Source organism: Somniosus microcephalus, chromosome 10, assembly GCF_052327205.1.
Source record: "Somniosus microcephalus isolate GS21.2 chromosome 10, FLI_Smic_1.0, whole genome shotgun sequence".
Taxonomy (NCBI): Eukaryota; Metazoa; Chordata; class Chondrichthyes; order Squaliformes; family Somniosidae; genus Somniosus; species Somniosus microcephalus.
This window is the reverse complement of record NC_140996.1, coordinates 186,477,410-186,498,602: the sequence shown is the minus strand read 5'-3', so window position 1 is coordinate 186,498,602 and position 21,193 is coordinate 186,477,410. Positions and strand designations below refer to the sequence as shown.

General features: G+C 43.7%; 1 protein-coding gene across 6 annotated transcripts in view; it reads right to left on the bottom strand.

Annotated features, from left to right (window-relative positions):
* Nucleotides 1–21,193, bottom strand: part of LOC147111928 (protein furry homolog) — a 486,257-nt gene that overhangs the window by 123,390 nt on the left and 341,674 nt on the right. For all 6 annotated transcript variants that reach the window (XM_085999325.1, XM_085999321.1, XM_085999322.1 and 3 more), the window contains exons 36-37: nucleotides 16,092–16,177; nucleotides 9,259–9,409 (exon numbers count right to left, since the gene is read on the bottom strand). In XM_085999325.1, coding sequence (XP_085855451.1) covers nucleotides 9,259–9,409; nucleotides 16,092–16,177 — 237 coding nt within the window. The remainder of the gene's footprint in view (nucleotides 1–9,258; nucleotides 9,410–16,091; nucleotides 16,178–21,193) is intronic.

Here is a 21,193-nt window from a genome sequence, read left to right as displayed (position 1 = left end):
GGATCAGGAAGATAAACTTAGATTGGCACTCCATTCATGCAATGACGGTGGACGGTAAAAAAGATGAAGACGTCACTCCTGGACGATTGTCAACAATCTTAGCTAACGCCAAAGAGGTATTTCAACAAGAACTGGGCACGCTTAAAGGCGTAACCGCCTCGATAAAAATAGAAAAGAATGCAGTTCCCAAGTTTTTCAAAGCAAGACCGGTACCATATGCAATTCGCCCAGCCGTCGAGGCAGAGCTGGAGAATCTGGAGAAGGCAGGCGTGTTGTCTAAGGTCGACTGGAGCGAGTGGGCGACACCCATCGTTCCTGTCATGAAGAAAACGTTAAGCAATAAGTCCGGGGAGCCAAGGAAGATTCGCATCTGTGGGGATTTCAAGGTGACGGTGAACCCAGTCCTTCACACAGTACAATATCCTCTTCCAAGGATAGAAGACATCTTCGCCTCACTGTCTGGAGGGAAGCGTTTTACAAAAATTGACCTAGCACAAGCATATTTGCAGATGGAGGTTGAAGAGTCCTCTAGGAAGTATCTCACGATAAACACTCACAAAGGTCTTTACCAGTATCATCGATTGGTATTCGGAGTAGCATCGGCTCCAGCGATATGGCAAAGAGCGATGGAACAAGTCCTGCAAGGGATTCCGGGGACTCAGTGTTACTTGGACGACATCCTTGTGACAGGTGAAGATGACAGTGAACACCTTAACAACCTAGAACAGGTGCTCACTAGACTACGGGAACATGGGTTACGAGCCAACCGCCCCAAGTGCGAATTTTTTAAGAAACAGATATCGTATTGTGGCCACGTGATTGATGAAGAGGGGTTACATAAGTCCCCTGACAAAATTGAAGCTGTTGTTAAGGCCCCAGCACCTGAAAATTTGTCGCAACTGAGGTAATTCCTCGGATTGGTGAATTACTACCATAAGTTTTTGCCGAATTTGTCGACAATTCTGCACCCACTGAACGCCCTGCTACGAACGGGGGTAGCATGGAAATGGAGCGATGATTGTAAGCGGGCCTTTCAGAAGAGTAAGGACTTAATCGCTTCAAGGGAAGTATTGGCTCACTACAACCCAGCACTGCCGATCAGACTGGCGTGTGATGCGTCTCCCTACGGCATTGGGGCGGTACTGTCACATAAATTCCTTGATGGTTTAGAGAGGCCGATAGCTTTTGCGTCACGCTCGTTAACTTCTGCCGAGCGTAACTACGCCCAGATTGACAGAGAGGCCCTCAGCCTAGTGTAGGGGGTGAAGAAGTTCAATCACTACCTGCACGGTCAAAAATTTACTCTACTAACCGATCATCAACCTCTTGTCTCCATTTTCAACCCTCAGAAGGGCGTACCGATAATGACAGCACAACGGCTGCAGAGGTGGTCCCTTTTCCTAGGGGCGCACCAATATGACATCGAGTACAAAGGAACTAAACAGCATGGGAATGCTGATGGATTGTCACGCCTACCGTTGCCGACGGTGGAAGAAGAAGACCTTGCAGTGGATCCAATGGAGTTATTCCACTCGACCATAGTCGAATGTCTCCCTGTGACGAATGCAAACATAGAAAAGGAAACACGGAATGACCCGACACTATCACGGGTCTATGATTTAATGGTGAAGGGATGGCCAGCACATGGCGAACCACTGCTGCCAGCATTCTCGCCGAGAAGAGAACAGCTGTCAGTGTGCAGAGGAACCTTGATGTGTGGATCCAGAGTAGTAATTCCACCTAAGTTGACGGATAGAGTGCTCAATGAGCTTCATGAGGGTCATCTGGGTGGGGTAAAAATGAAGAGCTTAGCCAGAGCGTTTGTGTGGTGGCCGGGAATCGATAGAGAAATCGAAGAGATGACCAAGAGCTGTGCAGGATGCCAGAAGGTCCAAAACGCCCCACCACAAGCTCCTCTGCATCCATGGGAGTGGCCCTCATCTCCATGGCAAAGGGTGCACATTGATTTTGCTGGTCCCTTCATGGACTCGATGTTTTTAATTGCGGTGGATGCACATTCAAAGTGGCCAGAGGTAATAAAAATGTCCTCAACCACCACGGAAAAAACTATCGCAGTTTTACGAACCATATTCGCCAGGAATGGGCTGCCTGAACAGATTTGCTCTGACAATGGACCACAGTTTGTGTCTGAAGAGTTCCGGAGGTTCTTAAAGAACAATGGTGTTAAGCATTACACATCTGCCCCATATCATCCAGCCACTAATGGATTGGCCGAGAGGTTTGTCCAAACATTCAAGAAGGCTATCAAGGCAATGTGTAATGAAGATATACCCCTACAACACAAGGTGGACAACTTCTTGTTTGCCTACCGGAATGCGACACATGCGGTTACCAACCAAACTCCAGCCATAATGTTCTTCAATCGAAGACTACGATGCCGCTTGGATTTGGTTAAGCCAAACTTCCGAAGAGATGTGGAGAACAGGCAGTTTCAAAATATGAATGAAAGGCCGACCAGGAGTTTTAAGATAGGTCAACCAGTTTTGGCCCGGGACTACCGCACTGAGAAATGGCAGCCAGGAACGATTTGTACACGGCAAGGACCTCTCATGTATACCGTGGACGTTGGAGAGAGCATTGTAAGATGCCATGCTGACCAGATTCTAGAGTCACTGGAAAACATCAACTCCACACCACGATCTGATACACCTGGCAATGAAATCGACGTACCAATTGCAGCTATCGCAGAACCGGTGATATTGGAAGCAGATGAACCAAACAACAACATTGATCCCGACTCAACATTGCCAGAAGAACCTGATACCCCAAAGAGGTGTTATCCAGACAGAATCAGGAAGCCTCCTCAAAGACTGAACTTATAATTGCTTAAACTTAACCAATGTATCTAGCAACCGTAATTGTGATTGTAATTAGTTATCATTTAGTTGTTAAATGAATGTTATGTACTGTTTATCTAAAAGGGGAGGAATTGTTGTGTATGTACCTTTAAGAGAATAACTGGTCTCAGACTGCAGTACCGGCAGTGACCACCCCTGTATAAAAGGCGCTAGTGAGCCTCTGTTGTTTTCAGTTTCACTATTGACTTCCATCAGTAAAGACTTGTTTTGTTCAACTCCTGCTGTCCGTGTCTCAATCATTCACGGACATAATAGTTCCCAAACTAGCCCTACAATGTATAAGCACGTTTAAAGAGACTGTGTCCCACTAGTTTTTCATACCTTTGTATAAGGACATTCATTTATATGTTGAAGTAGAACAAATAAGTAAGGATTAAGTTTTCAGTGTATCTGGGGAAATTACTCTTGTCCATACACACAGGAAAATCACACATCTACGTTATTCCCGTTTGTTTGTTTATTAGATCATTCAGCTTTTCAGTGACCTACACTTCATATTGAAGAAGAAAATCCACCTTTGCTTCAAATTCTACAAAGTTATGTTTTTGTCCTTAATATAGATGAGTATTTTTATATTCAGATAGAGCTCCCTGGATGACTAAAGATAATGGCCAGAACTTGGTGTCGGGGGCTTGCCGCGCGTGCAAGCCCCCGATCTGCACTCACCCTGCGCGCTGACATCTGAAGCCCGGGCCTGCTTGCATTTCCTGTCACAGGCCTGGTTCTGATGTCAGCGCGCAGTGCTTACCTGATCCAGCGGCGTAGTTAGTGCGATGTGCCGGCTGAGATCAGGTGAGCACTGTACAACCAATCAGGGGAGGGGAAGGTTCATTCATGAGTTTGAGAGTAAGAACTGTCAAACTCATGAAAACTACGGGGGCCCAAAACACTATTTAAACTTTAAATAAAAATTTAAAAAACATCCCAATCATTAAATTAAGTATAAATAAGTTAAAAAAAATAATTTAAACAATAATTTTTTTTTTGAAAAAAATAAATTTTTAATAAAAAGGGTCTAAAACTAAACTTACCTTATTGTAGATTCTTTAAAATAATAAAGCTGTGGAAAATTTTTTTCTAAATTACACTAAAACACCACTTACCTGTAAAAATAAATACTTACGTGTGCTTTTTACAAGCGTAAAGACCGGAGGCCTCTACACATGTGCAAATCCCCCAAAACAGAGGAAATCCAAGACGCACGCGCTGCCCCCTACAGCGCACGCGCTAGCCTCTTCACCTCTTGGGTTAGAGGAGAGGAAATGCCGGTTTTCAGCGCATGCGCTGTGCATGCTGAAAACCGGCATTTCCTCCGGCCAGACGCGTGAGTACCCCTTCCGTACTCACGCGTTTGGGGAGGAATTACTGCCCCATAGAGATTAAAATTAAACAGGAAAAGGAGACTTATGACAAATGTATGGTTGATAATACAGAAGAGAACCAAGCTGAATACAGAAAGTACAGAGGAAATCTAAAAAAATTAATAAGAGGGGCAAAGAGAGCAAATGAGAATAGATTAGTGGCTAACATAAAAAGGAACCCAAAAATCTTTGATAAACACATACATAGTAAAAGGGTAGTCAAAGGAAGGATGGGGCTGATTAGGGACCAAAAAGATCTTCTTGTGGAGGCAGAGGGAATGGTTGCGGTACTAAATGAATACTTTGCATCTGTCTTCACTAAAGAAGAGGATGCTGCCAATGTCACAGTAAAGGAGGTTGTAGTGATATTGGATAGGGTAAAAATAAAGAAGTGGTAATTAAAAGGTTGGCAGGGCTCAAAGAAGAAAAATTACCCAGTCTGGATGGGTTGCATCCTAGGTTACTGAGGGAAGGAAGTGTGGAAATTGTGGAAGTTCTGGCCACCATCTCCCACTCCTCCTTAGATATGGGGATAGTGCCAGAGGATTGGAGGATTGCAAATATTACACCCGTTCGAAAAAGGGAGAGGCATAAACCTAGCAACTGCAGGTCAGTCAGCCTAACATCGGTGGTAGGGAAACTTTGAGAGACAATAATCCAGAAAAAATTAATTGCCACCTGTAGAATTATGGGCTAATAATTGAAAGCCAGCACGGATTTGTTAAAGGCAAATTGTGTTTGACTAACTTGATTGAATTCTTTGATGAAGCAAGAGAGAGGGTTGACGAGGGTAGAGCGGCTGATGTTGTGTAAATGGACTTTCAAATGGCGTTTAATAAAGTACCAGATAATAGACTTCTAAGCAAAATTAAAGTCCATGGGATTAAAGGGACAATGGCAGCGTGCATACAGAACTGGCTATGGGACAGAAAGCAGAGAATAGTGGTGAACGGTTGTTTTTCAGACTGGAGGGAAGTATACAGTGTTTCCCAGGGGTCAATATTAGGACAACTGCTGTTTTTAATATATAGTAATGAACTGGACTTGGATATACAAGGCATAATTTCAAAGTTTGTAGATGACACGAAACTCAGAAATGTAGTAAAGTGAGGAGGATAGTAACAGACTTCAGGAGGACACAGACAGACTCATGAAATTGAAAGACACATGGCAGATGAAATTTATCGCAGAGAAGTGTGAAGTGATTCATTTTGATAGGAAGAATGAGGAGAGGCAATAAAAACTAAATGGTACAATTTTAAAGCAGGTGCAGGAACAGAAAAACCTGGGGGTGTATGTACACAAATCTTTGAAGGTGACAGGACAAGTTGGGAAGGCTGTTCAAAAATCATATGGGATCCTTGTCTTTATTAATAGCAGCAAATAGTACAAAAGCAAGGAAGTTATGCTAAACTTTTATGAAACACTGGTTAGGCTGAAGTATTGTTTTCAGTTTTGGGCACCACACTTTAGGAAGGATGTCAAGGCCTTAGAGAGGGTGCAGAAGAGATTTACTAGAATCTGCATTCTTGGCACAGAGCCTCAGTCACCAGGAATGCAGATTGGGAAATCATGGGCATGCTTCCACAAAATGGGTAAGGCTCCACCTCGGGAATGCGCATTTGGAAATTTAGCCCCATAGTTTCAAATATTCCGAGAAATCAGGGATGGGGACTGTAGAAAAACATAGGGGTTGATATTAAACTCCCCAAGATGGGTGGGAGAGGGTCGGGGAGAGGTTAAAAATAAAAACTTGTGAAACACGACCTCAACCTGGCGCATATGTGCCTGCTGCCATTTTTACAGAGGTGGAGCAAGCTATTTTAGATCTGGTAATGTGTAATGAGACAGGATTAATTAATGATCTCATAGTAAAGGATCCCCTAGGAAAGAGTGATCATAGCATGGTAGAATTTCAAATTCAGTTTGAGGGTGAGAAACTTGGGTCTGAAGCTAGTTTCCTAAACTTAAATAAAGGCAATTACAAGGGTATGAGGACAGAATTGGCTAAAGGGGACTGGGAAAATATAGTAAAGGGTAAGATGGTAGATCAGCAGTTTAGGAGATATTTCATAAATCTCAGCAAAGGTGTATTCCAGTGAGAAAGAAAGGCTCTATGAGAAGGATGCACCATCCATGGCTAACTAAGGAAGTTAAGGATGGTATCAAATTGAAAGAAAAGGCATACAACGTTGCGAAGATTAGTGGTAGGCCAGAGGATTGGGAAATTTTTAGAAACCAGCAAAGGATGACTAAAAAAATTATAAAGAGGGAGAAGATAGAGTATGAGAGTAAACTAGCAAATATTATAAAAACAGACAGTAAGAGCTTCTTCAGGTATATAAAAAGGAAGAGAGTAGCTAAAGTAAACATTGGTCCCTTAGAGGGTGAGACTGGGGAATTAATAATGGGAAATAGAGAAATGGCAGAGGCTCTAAACAATTATTTTGGATCGGTCTTCACGGTAGAAGACCCTAAAAACATCCCAATAATAATAGATAATCAAGGAGCTATAGGGAGGGAGGAACTTAAAACAATCTCTAGCACTAGAGAAAAAGTACCAGGCAAACTAATGGGGTAAAAAGGCCGACAAGTTCCCTGGACCCGATGGCCTGCATCCTAGGGTCTTAAAAGTAACAGCTGCAAAGATAGTGGATGCGTTGGTTGTAATCTACCAAAATTCCCTGGATTCTGGAGATGTCCCAACGGATTGGAAAACCGCAAATGTAACGCCACTATTCAAGAAAGGAGGGAGATAGAAAGCAGAAAACTATAGGCCAGTTAGCCTAACATCTGTCATTGGGAAAATGCTGGAATCCATTATTAAGGAGGAAATAGCAGGACATTTAGAAAATCATAAGACAATCAAGCAGAGTCAACATGGTTTTATGAAAGGGAAATCGTGTTTGACAAATTTGCTAGAGTTCTTTGAGGATGTACAAACAGGGTGGATAAAGGGGAACCAGTGGATGTGGTGTATTTGGATTTCCAGAAGGCATTCGATAAGGTGCCACATAAAAGGTTACTGCACAAGATAAGAGCGCATGGGGTTGGGGTAATATACTGGCATGGATAGGGCATTGGCTAACTAACAAAAAACAGAGAGTCAGGATAAATGGGTCATTTTCCGGTTGGCAACCAGTAACTAGTGGGGTGCCACAGGGATCAGTGCTGGGGCCTCAACTGTTTACAATCTATATTAATGACTTGGATGAAAGGACCGAGTATACTGTAGCCAAATTTGCTGATGATACAAAGATAGGTGGGTTAGCAAGTTCTGAGGAGGACACAAAGAGCCTACAAAGGGATATAGATAGGTTAAGTGAGTGGGCAAAAATTTAGCAGATGGAGTACAATGTGGGAAAATGTGAGGTTATCCACTTTGGAAGGAAGAATGAAAAAGCAAATTATTATTTAAATAGAGTGAGACTACAAAATGCTGTGGTACAAAGGGATCTCCAGGTCCTGGTACATGAAGCACAAAAACTTAGCATGCAGGTACAGCAAGTAATTAGGAAGGCTAATGGAATGTTGGCCTTTATTGCAAGGGGGATGGAGTATAAAAGTAGGGAAGTTTTGATGCAACTTTACAGGGCGCTGGTGAGACCGCATCTGGAGTATTGTATACAGTTGTGGTCTCCATATTTAAGGAAGGATATACTTGCATTGGAGGCAGTACAGAGAAGGTTCAGTAGGTTGATTCCTGGGATGAAGGGGTTGACGTATGACGAAAGGTTGAGCAGGTTGGGCCTATACTCATTGGAGTTTAGAAGAATGAGAGGTGATCTTATTGAAACATATAAGATTCTGAGGGGGATTGACAGGGTGGATGCTGAGAGGATGTTTCCCCTAGTGGGGGTATCTAGAACTAGGGGGCATAATTTCAGAATAAGGGGTCGCCCATTTAAGACGGAGATGAGAGGAATTTCTTCTCTGAGGGTCGTGAATCTTTGGAATTCTCTACCCCGGAGAGCTGTGGAGGCGGAGTCACTGAATATATTCAAGGCGGAGATTGACAAGACATTTGAACTACAAGGGAGTCAAAGGGTATGGGGAGAGAGCAGGAAAGTGGTGTTGAGGACAAGATTGGATCAGCCATGATCTTATTGAATGGCAGAGCAGGTTCGAGGGACCGATTGGTCTACTCTTGCTCCTGTTTCTTATGTTCTTATGTTCATTATAATATTTAAATCAGGCTCCCACAGTGCAGTTGGGAGCCTGATTTGAATTTAACTCTTGCCGACCGGTTTTCCCAGGGTTCAGGAATCCCGGCAGCTAAATGGAGATGGAAGCAGCTGGCTGCAGAAGGCAAGTGTTTTTTATAGCACTCCTTGTGAGCCAGGAGGAGCAGGAGTACTCCCCCCACAACCGCTTAAGCAAACCTTCTGCCAATCGTGACCTTTCCTCGCTGTTGTGATCTGACCCCCGTGATCTCGAGCCTCCTGCCCCATGATCTGACGACCCCCCTTCAACCCGCGATCTTTCCCTCCTTCCTGATTGCCAGTCCGACCCCCTACTTCAACCCACGATCTTTCCCGATCAGCATGTCAATCTGGCTGGCTGCTGGGCGGGAAACTGAATTAAAAAATTATAATGAGGTCCTGCCATTAAATTCGTCAGGACCTCCGTGTCCTCGGGATTTCTGGTATTGCCCCACGCTACCGCGCTCCCTCGTTCTCTCCCCATAAATATCGGGGCCATAATCACTCCGGTTCATTGAATTTAGTGAAGATCGTAAAAGGTTGGTGACAGTAGTCACATAGTGAATCAAGTCTGTATCCTAGTCATTCAGTAAAAATAACCAGACTATCATCAGTCTGCTCAAGGTAAGTTAGTTGTCACTTTTGACAAGTGTTACTTTAAATGGTAAAGTGAGTTACTGCCTGAAAGTTTACAGATCAAAACTGGGGTCTTCCTTGTATCGGACACAAAATATCTATATTTTTGACACAAAATTCAAATACTTTGCAAAGCATCTTGTAAAAGTACAGATAACATTTTGATGACAATCTCCTGACCTGTGAAGTGGTCCACGAGGTGTGATGGTTTCGGGGAGGTAATCCACAAGGGGGGCCCAGCAGCCTCCATTAACAGGCATTGGCAGGGGCTGTGGTGTATTAGCCTCCACAGTTTTCATCAACCAACTAGCATAAGGAGGCATTGGGTCACCTGAGGGTTATAGAAATAACAATATTGAAGTTATCTCTAATGAAATATTAAAAGCATTCTGTGCGTGAAGGTAACTCCCATTTTATCAATACCTGTCACTTTAAAAACATAATTGATTAATGCTTTAACCACAGCTGTCTAATCACATGTCAGGAGACAGACATCACCTTTAGCATTAATGATTAGTTTTGCAAGATCATGCCTTGATGCAGTCAATGCATATTGAAAAATCTCTGGTGCGCTTGCCACAATTTGCTATCCATTGAAATTGCAGGTAGTGTACTTTCAATAAAAACAGAAAATGCTGGAAATACTCAGCAGGTCAGGCAGCATCTGTGAAGAGAGAAACAGAGTTAACGTTTCAGGTCGATGATCTTTCGTCAGACGTTCTGACGAAGGGTCATCGACCTGAAACGTTAACTCTGTTTCTCTCTCCACAAATGGTGCCTGACCTGCTGAGTATTTCCAGAGTTTTCTGTTTTTATTTCAGATTTCCAGCATCCGCAGTATTTTGCTTTTGTATTCGAATACTTTCAATGTTCTGATTAGTGCTGGCTGTGTGTGAGGTTCTGTCAGCAGTAAGCAGCGGCTCATAAAATTTATTCCTAAATATGTGGACTTTTTAAATCAAATTTTTTGAATAAATGACAAAAAATAATTAAGAAGCATTATGAAATGTGATTATTTGGTCTTCTGTATAAAATAGCAATTGAACTCGCTACCACAAGGAGTGGTTGAAGCGAAAAGTATAGATGCATTTAAGGGGAGGCTAGACAAGCACATGAGGGAGAAGGGTTATGCTGATAGATTTAGTGATGAGGCTCAAGTGGAGCATAAACACCGGCATGGTCTGGTTGGGCTGAATGGCCTGTTTCTGTGCCGTTTATCCGATGTAATCCTATGTAAACTTCTGGTTCAACAGTGCAATATCACAGTGACAGATGACCTGTAGCCAGATGAAAATATAGGGGGAAAAATTCAGTATCGCCCCGTTTGGGGTGCCATTAGCGGCCGTGCGCAAAGCTTAGCGCCTGGCGCTAATTATCGCCTCCGACGGCAAACTTGGCTTTTATCGCCCCTGGAGGTGATTGGAGCGCTAAATCAGGCGCTTCACAACTGTCTTAAGGCGCAAAGGCCAAGGAGCGAGGCGCTACCTCAGAGCGCTGGCGAAGCTCATGTGATGTCAGTCAGCAATGGAACACAGACACACTGGCTCCGGCCAGTTCTTAAAGGGGAGTTCTGACGAAAGGTCATCGACCTGAAACGTTAACTCTGTTTCTCTCTTCACAGATGCTGCTTGACCTGCTGAGTTTCTCCAGCATTTTTCTGTTTTTATCTTAAAGGGGAGGGTTGATTTTGCACTCCATCCACATTCTGCTCATTGTAGCCTTGAATCTCGGCCTGGAGAGACCTGTACATCAAATCTGCTGGAAAGAACAATGGAGAGAACCAGGGAAAGAGCTCAGAGTGTAGACCCCACAGTCTCTTCTAAATAGATACAAGGAAGGGCAAATCAAAATGAACCTGTTAAAGGAGAATGAGCAGCTAGGGGTCAAATTAAAAAACAGAACCTCAAGGGTAATAATCTCTGGATTATTACCTGAGCCACGAGCGAATTTGGCTAGGACAAATAAAATTAGAGAGTTAAATGCGTGGCTGAAAGACTGGTGTGGGAGAAATGGGTTTTGCTTCCTGGGACACTGGCACCAGTACTGGGGCAGGAGGGAGCTGTTCCGTTGGGACGGGCTTCACTTGGCCAGTGCTGGGACTAGAGTCCTGGCGGATCATATAACTAGGGCTGTAGAGAGGGCTTTAAACTAACTAGTGGGGGGGAGGTTCCTAGAGAGCAAATAATAAAAATGACAACAGAGAAGGTCATAGACTTAGGTAGCAGTGGGGAAATTAAAAACCAGAGCGTGTCAGGAAGGGGCAGAAGGTATGGAGTAAAAGGTAAAGTAATAAAAAGGGCAAAAGCAGGAAGTAAGTGTCACAAAACATATTTGAAAGTTCTCTATCTGAATGCACGTAGCATTCGTAACAAAATAGACGAGTTAATGGCACAAATAACTACATATGGGTATGATCTTGTGGCCATTACAGAAACATGGCTGCAGGGTGACAATGCCTGGGAATTAAACATACCAGGTTATTTAACGATCAGGAAGGACAGGCAGGAAGGAAGGGGAGGTGGGGTGGCTATGTTAATAAAGGAAGGAATCACTGTAATACAGAGAAATGATATTGGGTCAAAAGATCAGGATAATGAAACAGTTTGGGTGGAGATAAGGAATAATAAGGGGAAAAAAACACTGGTGGGCATAGTCTATAGGCCTCCGAACAGTTGCAACTCTGTTGGACGGAGTATCAATCAGGAAATAGTTGAGGCTTGTAATAAGGGAACATCTATAATTATGGGGGATTTTAACTATCATATTAATTGGACAAATCAAATTGGGCAGGGCTGCCTTGAGGATGAGTTCATTGAGTGTATTAGGGATGGGTTTCTTGAGTAGTATGTAACTGAACTGACCAGGGGGCAAGCAGCCTTAGATCTGGTCCTGTGTAACGAGACAGGATTAATTAAAAATGTCCTAGTAAAGGACCCCCTTGGAATGAGTGACCATAACATGGTTGAATTCCATATTCAATTAGAGGGTGATAAGGTTGGATCTCAAACAAGCGTGCTAAGCTTGAATAAAGGAGACTATGAAGGTCTGAGAGCAGAATTGAGTAGAGTGGATTGGGAAAATAGATTAAAGGGTAAGACGATACATGATCAGTGGTGTACATTTAAGGAGTTAGTTTACAACTTCCAAAAAAATATATTCCACTGAGAAGAAAAGGGTGTAAAAGAAAAGACAGCCATCCGTGGCTAAGTAAAGAAATTAAGGATAGTATTTGACTAAAAACAAGGGCATATAAGGTAGCCAAATCTAGTAGGAGGATAGAGGATTGGGAAAACTTTAAAAGACAGCAAAAAATAACAAAAAGATTGATTAAGAAAGGGAAGATAGATTATGAAAGTAAATTAGCAAAAAATATAAAAACAGATAGTAAGAGTTTCTATAGTTATATAAAAAGAAAAAGGGTGGCTAAAGTAAATGTTGGTCCCTTAGAGGATGAGACTGGGAAGTTAATGGTGGGAAATATAGAGATGGCAAAAACACTGAATGAATATTTTGTATCAGTCTTTACAGTAGAGGACACTAAGAATATCCCAACACTGGACAAACAGGGGGCTATAGGGGGGGGAGGAGATAAACACGATCAAAATCACTAAGGAAGTGGTACTCGGTAAAATAAATGGGTCTCAAGGCGGATAAATCACCTGGACCTGATGGCTTACATCCTAGGGTCTTGAGGGAAGTGGCGGTAGGGATTGTGGATGCATTAGTAATAATTTTCCAAAACTCCCTGGACTCAGCAAAGGTCCCGGCAGACTGGAAAACTGCTAATGTAACACCCTTATTTAAAAAGGGCAGTAGACAGAAGGCTGGAAACTATAGACCGGTTAGCCTAACATCTGTGGTAGGTAAAATTTTGGAGTCCATTATTAAGGAGACAGTAACAGGACATTTGGATAATCATAATTTAATAGGATAAAGTCAGCATGGTTTTATGAAGGGGAAGTCATGCTTGACAAATTTGCTGGAGTTCTTCGAGGAAGTAACATATAGGGTGGATAAAGGGGAACCAGTGGACGTAGTGTATTTAGACTTCCAAAAGGCATTTGACAAGGTGCCACACAAAAGATTATTGCTTAAGATAAAAAATCACGGGATTGGGGGTAATATTCTGGCATGGATAGAGGATTGGCTATCTAACAGAAGGCAGAGAGTTGGGATAAATGGTTCATTCTCAGACTGGCAATCAGTAACTAGTGGTGTTCCGCAGGGGTCAGTGCTGGGTCCCCAACTCTTTACAATCTATATTAACGATTTGGAGGAGGGGGCCGAGTGTAACATATCAAAGTTTGCAGATGATACTAAGATGGGAGGGAAAGTAGTGAGTGAGGAGGACATAAAAAACCTGCAAGGGGACATAGACAGGCTAAGTCAGTGGGCAGAGATTTGGCAGATGGAATACAATACTGGAAAGTGTGAGTTTATGCATTTCGGCAGGAAAAATCATAGAGCAAGTTATTATCTTAATGGCAAGAAACTGGAAAGTACTGAAGTACAAAGGGATCTGGGGGTCCTGGTGCACGAAACTCAAAAGGTTAGTATGCAGGTGCAGCAAGTGATTAAGAAGGCCAATGGAATGTTGGCTTTCATTGCTAGGGGGACAGAATATAAAAATAGGGAGGTATTGCTTCAGTTGTACAAGGTATTGGTGAGACCGCACCTGGAATACTGCATACAGTTTTGGTGTCCATACTTAAGAAAAGACATACTTGCTCTCGAGTCAGTACAAAGAAGGTTCACTCGGTTAATCCCGGGGATGAGGGGATGGACATATGAGGAGAGGTTGAGTAGATTGGGACTCTACTCATTGGAGTTCAGAAGAATGAGAGGCGATCTTATTGAAACATATAAGATTGTGAAGGGGTTGGATCGGGTGGATGCGGGGAGGATGTTCCCGATGATGGGTGAAACTAGAACTAGGGGGCATAGTCTTAGAATAAGGGGCTGCTCTTTCAAAACTGAGATGAGGAGGAACTACTTCACTCAGAGGGTGGTAGGTCCATGGAATATGCTGCCCCAAAAAGCTGTAGAAGCTACATCATTAAATAAATTTAAAACAGAAATAGACAGTTTCCTAGAAGTAAAGGGAGTTAAGGGTTACGGGGAGCGGGCAGGAATTTGGACATGAGTCTAGGTTCGGATCGGACATGGCCCTGTGGGTAGCGGAGCGGGCCCAGGGGCTGTGTAGCCTGATCCTGCTCCTATTTCGTGTGTCTAATTCTGTTAGATTCAGGAGATGGTTCTGTGATAGTAGATTGGCGGTTAGGATCAGATCAGCCATGATCTTATTGAATGGCGGAGCAGGCTCGAGGGGCCGATTGGCCTACTCCTGCTCCTATTTCTTATGTTCTTATGTTCTTATGTAACCTGCAAAATGCTGCTCAGTATGCAAAATTCCTTCACACAGTGTTGAATCTCTCCAGAAGTCTCTCTCTCTCTCTCTCAGAATGCGTGGTGCAAAAATGTCACCAACAAAAACAGTCAGGAAGCGGTCTCCTTTAAATAGCGCTCCCCCAGTCCCTTCCTGACTGTGAAACGCTCCCCTCAACCTGTTGTTGCTAGCGTCAGGCGGTAAGGCAGGGGGCATCACTCAATATCTGGTCCGGGGCGCTACCGGGGCGCTGTGCACTCGACTGACGTCACGATCTGCTGGCGCAGGAGATCGTGGTGGTAGTGTTTAGCACCGCCGCAAAATGTCTAGTTAATTTCGCGAATGTCAAGAGGAAGTGGTTAGGCACTATGGGTAATGGAATTGTAAACCTATTTATAAAGAACGGGTTTAAAATTTCATTCACATCAAGCACAGAGTAAATCTTCTCTCCCCATAGTAAGGACAGGATTAGGTTCAGCTACAACGTCCTCTGCGTTTTCCAAGCCTGCAACACTCTCTCTCACTTTCCATGCATGAAGCATGATCACATAATGGAGACCAGCCAGCACATATGGAACAGACACTATAAGAGTCACCACCTTCAGTAGGAGATGAATTGGATGAGAAAATTGGAGAGAAAATGGAAATGAGAAAATAAATCCTTGGATATGTTGTATAACATTGTACAGAATAGACAACAATGTAATGTCCAATTTAAATCCAATTATGAGGAACATCTTCATAACTCAGTCATGACTTAGTGAGCTTTCCTCAACTGAATATTCCATTACTATCTGTTATCTTCCATTCCAAATCAGCAGTGGAATAGTTAACTTCACTTTTTTATCTTGTATTATGGGTGTAACGTGCAAAATTCAGATGTCAAAAGTGCAATAGCATATTTAGCTTAATTTGTGATGGTTGGTCTGCAACCAGCTGAAGCGGAAACTTTCATATTTACTTCCTTGAGAATTTCCTTTTTAATATTCTATGTTTTGATCGGTTATCTTGGCTATTAATCGACAGTAGCAGAATTCAGTATACCATGTCAGAAAGAATGTCTTTTATGTCTGACATTGCTTAATCACATTTTATGGCTGGTGTGAACTAATCTCTGGGTTGACAGATGACATGTTGATCATTCTGTTGATGGATTGTGTTTGTTAAGAGGTGTGTGATTTATTTTCACAGATTCAATTGGCTGAAGTGTATGTTTGATTAATAGGTGATCTATGGGGCCTTTGCAGCCTGCAACAACATCTGAAGAATTTTTCAGCCTTTAGAAGTTCCCTGATGACATAAAAAAAAGAATTCTGTTCCTAAATGGATCCTTGTGCAGAAATATGTAAGTACTAGCCACTGTAATAGTCAGGAGGAAGTCATGGAACCAATTACTTAAGACACTCATTGCTAGGGAGAAACTGATGTTTTTTTCAAGCAACAGTTAACATACACTAGCATTCAGTCTTGGCATATGCACATAGACAGCATTACTGAATTCAGTCTGAACAAACATTTACTTTGTAGAGAAGCAGTGCAGTTGAAGTAACCCTTTTAGCCAACTGCTAGTTGCAAACAGCATGAGATGAACAAATAACTTAACTGTAATAAGTAATAAAGTACTTACCTTTCTCATCATCATAGGAGCCCCCAGAGCTGTTGCTGTACCTTGATTCAAGACGAGAATGTGCTCTTATCACAACATTGTTGAACCTTTAGAAAATATGAAAAAAAATCGCTATATTGGCCACATTCTAAAACAGGAATATATGGCATAAATTATTGTTTAGTCACATAAAAGGAGAACTTTCAGCTTTTAATGGAAAACATATATGATCTTTTATTTATTAGGGAATCCTCCAATTTTCTCCCCTTTTCTCTCCTCTTCCAAAAGTTGAAATTCATGCTGCAGTACAGTTCCAGTTCGATCAAATGGTCATTCTTCATGTGCATGCTTAGTTAGCAGCAGGCTATTTAACCATTCCCACAGTTCCCAACCATGTCCTCACTCAGCAGCCACACCCATGTACTTTGCAGCAAGGACACTGAATGACAGTTAGGAGTAGAAAAGTTAGGAGTAGAAACTTTGGCTAATTTTTCCCTTCCCTCGCCTAGAGATATGGGGCTAAAAATTGAGCAGCGCCCAAAAACTTTGCCAGGCGCTATAAAAATTAGTGCCCCCGCGCCGGAAGTTGAGTGGTTGCGCCCCAAGAGGGAAGTGGGGCACTACTGGAAGTGCCCCGCATCCCTCTTGGGGCGCAATATCACGGTGCTACGTGCTGCAGTATTGCAGGCCATCCTCCCCTTCTTAAAGGGGAGGGGCCTTGCGCAGCGTGACCCGGGGCCCAGTTGGGCCCCCGGGGATCAGCAGTGCCGGCAAAAGAGCCCGGCACTCAAGAGAAGTGCTGGGCTCTTGGAGCGCAGCTGGCACTCCGCGGGGGGGCATTTCAGGAGGCCGGGGACGGGAGTGCAGGTAGGTGTTGGCAGGTGGCCAGCAACAAAAATGGTTGCCCTGCACCTTGCCTTTAAATTGCGCCTCCCCGGCCGCAGGTAGGCCCCCCTGACCCTGTCAGACATAGTGTCCGGCGGTAAGTCAGGGGGCGCTCCCGAAGATCGCGGCCGGGGCGCTGTGCACGGCAATGACATCATCACCGGCGGCGCAGCGCCGCGGGGCACTACCGGTCAGCACCGCCGCTAACCTCCCGCTGAATTTTGCAGGAGGCGCCGAACCCAGGCGCTAGTTGCTTTGCGCCCTGTTAGCGCCCTCTTAGGGCGCCAACGGGAGGTGCAAAGCAACTGAATTTTTACCCCTTGGAGTCCTAGTAATGCAATTACCTACTGAGCCAGCAGTGTTACATGCAATACCTATTTTTAAAATGGACCAGTCAAATCACATTTTGGGGGAGAATTCCACACGCCCCCCAAACTGCCTGTTTGTGCTGGTGTGAATCCCAAGCTAAATTTGGGTTCAGGCCTCAAATGGTACCGGTGAGCTGCGGGCGCCAAATGGATGCCTGTTGTAGCTCATCAGTTCTGGGAGCGCAGGAATTTGACTGCTTCCTACGCTGATCCGACGGGCAGATCGGGTCTGGGGGGCAGGCGATCCGGTGGTGGGTGGGTCTTGAGTGAGCCAGCAGCAAGCCGGACTTTTTTGTGAGCCTAGGAGGAGCACTCCTGTTTCTCCTGACCCACAAAAATAAAAGCTCAACATTTTTTAGGCTGTTTTATGAGCGCAATCCAGCATTCCCTTTAAGCACCATTGGTTAGGCCCAACGCTTGGTACATGGCAGATTCTAGACCATTTGTACCTGAATTTTACAATCCGGTGCAACTGGTGTAGGACCTCAATTTGCATATTTAAACCGTATGCCTGTTTTAGGCAGACAGGCTGCTCGGCCATTTACAGACCAGCTTGAATATTGCATCAGGCGAGCACTGGGTGTCAATGGGGTGGCCGAGGTACGCACCTCTCCTCCAATTTTCAACTGTTGGTTGCCCTTTTTCAGGTGCAAAATGGGCAGCCATGAGTTGAATTTCTTCTGCCGTCTATAAATGCATGAACCACATCCTTTCTAACAGGACATAGTCAGAAATGTGTTGCTATTGCTTTGAAGCCAGTGATAGTTACGTAAAAATATATAAAACATGATAAGCCAATCACGCCATCAAATCTGTATCTTCCAAGAGGCCACATATGATTTGCACTATAAAGGAGTCTACACAATTGTTTTCAATCACATGAGAAACCAAAAGGCAAAACCTCCCAGACGATTAACCTCAGTGATTTCTCGATGGTGCTTAAATATAATTAAGAAAAACTCAAGGGTATAAATCTAATTACAAATCGACATTAGTCAGCCTTGACCAGTTGCATTCCATAAATGATATGATCCCAGTGGCAAAGAAATGACAATGTTCTTCAGAGAATTTGATCATATAAATCTAATTCTCCTCTTATAACCTTCAATCCCAACTTCAACAGAAGTTGATCCACAGTTTCTAAAGGAGTTGATGGGGGGAATTTTGCCAGCCCTGGGGAGGCGGGACAGCCGGGAAAATGGCAGAATCTGGGGGCGGGTGCCATCTTCCCAGGAGGCGGGTACCCGACCCACGCTGGGAGCCACCTCCCCGAGGCAGGAAGGGGATTACAGCCACTTAACTGCCTGTTAACAGGTAGTTAACAGGCAGTTAAGAGGATTATCCCCATTTTACCCCTGCAAGTGCGGGCTTCCCTATATCGGGAAACCCCGCCAGGGTCAGCGAGGCGAGTAGTGGGTCTGCGGGGGTCGGGGGTCGAAAAGTGCACTGTGGAGGTGAGTGATGGGTGCAAGTGTGGAGAGGTAAGTGTGTGAGGTGAGTGTAAAGTGATAGAAAATGTTTACTTACCTTTGTTTCTTCCTGCAGGCTTCAACAGTTGGGGAACCGGAGACTCCTGCATCGCACAGGCATAGATGACAGATGGCTGCTGCATTCTCCGATGCAACAGCCATCTGATTTCTGCTCAGCCGATAGGTTTGATGAGTCTTGAATACAAGGACTCATCAAACAACAGAGAATGCCAGTGTTTGACAGCTTCACAGAGCTGTCAAACGATGACAATTCATCTGTCAAAAATTTATTGATTGGGATTACGGAAACATGGCTCCAGGGTGGCCAAGGCTGAGAACACAACATCCAGGGGTATTCAATATTCAGGAAAGATAGGCAAAAAGGAAAGGGAGGTGAGGTAGCATTGCTGGTTAAAGAAGGATTAACACAATTGTAAAGAAGGATATTAGCTCTGATGATGTGGAATCTGTATGGGTAGAACTGAGAAATACAAAGGGGCAGAAAACGTTAGTGGGAGTGGTATATAGACCTCCAAACAGTAATGCGGAGGTTGGGGATGGCATTAAAAGGGAAATTAGAGAAGCGTGCAATAACGGCACAGCAGTCATCATGGGTGACTTTAATCTACATATAGATTGGGCTAACCAAATTAGTAACAATACTGTGGAGGAGGAATTCCTTGAGTGTTTACGGGATGGTTTCCTGGACCAATATGTCGAGGAACCAACCAGAGATCAGGCCATCTTAGACTGGGTATTATGTAACGAGAAAGGATTAATTAGCAATCGTGTTGTACGAGGCCCCTTGGGTCGGAGCGATCATAATATGATCGAATTCTTCATTAAGATGGAGAATGAAGTATTTGACTCAGAGACTAGGGTTCTGAATTTAAATAAAGGAAACTACGATGGTCTGAGGCGCGAGTTGGGTAGGATTGATTGGGGAATTTCACTCAAAGGGTTGACGGTGGATAGGCAATGGCAAACGTTCAAAGACCGCATGGATGAACTACAGAATTTGTTTATCCTAGTTTGGCATAAAAATAAAACAAAAAAGGTGACTCAACCATGGCTAACAAGGGAAATTAGGGATAGCATAAGATCAAAGGGGAGGACATATAAATTGGCCAGAAAAACCAGTAAACCTGAGGATTGGGAGCAGTTTAGGATTCAACAAAGGAGGACAAAGGGATTAATTAAGAAGGGGAAAATAGAATATGAGAGTAAGCTTGCTGGGAACATAAAAACTGACTGTAAAAGCTTTTATAGATATGTGAAGAGAAAAAGATTGGTGAAGTCAAGCGTAGGTCCCTTGCAGTCAGAATCAGGGGAATTTATAATGGGGAACAAAGAAATGGCAGACCAATTAAATACATATTTTGGTTCTGTCTTCACAAAGGAGGACATAAATAACCTCCCAGAGATGTCGGGGAACATAGGGTCTGATGAAAGGGAGGAACTGATAGAAATCAGTATTTGTAGGGAAATGGTGTTCGGGAAATTGATGGGATTGAAGGCCGATAAATCCCAAGGGCCTGATAATCTACATCCTAGGGTACTTAAGGAAGTGGCCCTAGAAATAGTGGATGCATTGCTGATCATCTTCCAACATTCGATGGAATCTGGAACAGTACCCATGGATTGGAGGGTAGCTAATGTTACCCCACTATTCAAAAAAGGTGGTAGAGAGAAAACGGGGAATTATAGGCCGGTAAGCCTGACATCGGTAGTGGGGAAAATGCTAGAGTCCATTATAAAAGATGTAATAGCAGAGCACTTGGAAAATGGTGACAGAATCGGACAAAGTCAACATGGATTTACAAAATGTAAATTGTGCTTGACTAATCTACTGGAATTTTTTGAGGATGTAACTGGTAAAATAGATAAGGGAGAACCAGTGGATGTGGTATATTTGGACTTTCAGAAGGCTCCCGCATAAGAGATTAGCGTGTAAAGTTAAGGCACATGGGATTGGGGGCAAGGTATTGACTTGGATAGAGAACTGGTTGGCAGACAGAAAGCAAAGAGTTGGAATAAACGGGTCTTTTTCCAAGTGGCAGGCAGTGACTAGTGGGGTACCGCAGGGATCAGTCCTTGGACCCCAGCTATACACAATATATATTAATGATCTAGACATGGGAACTAGATGTAATATCTCCAAATTTGCAGATGACACAAAGCTGTGTGGGCGTATGTGCTGTGAGGAGGATGCCGAGAAACTCCAGGATGATTTGGACAGGTTGGGTGATTGGGCAGAAGCATGGCAGATGCAATATAACGTGGATAAATGTGAGGTTATCCACTTTGGTGGCAAAAACAGGAAGGCAGATTATTATCTGAATGGCAACAGATTGGGAGAAGGGGAAGTGCAACGAGACCTGGATGTCCTTGTGCACCAGTC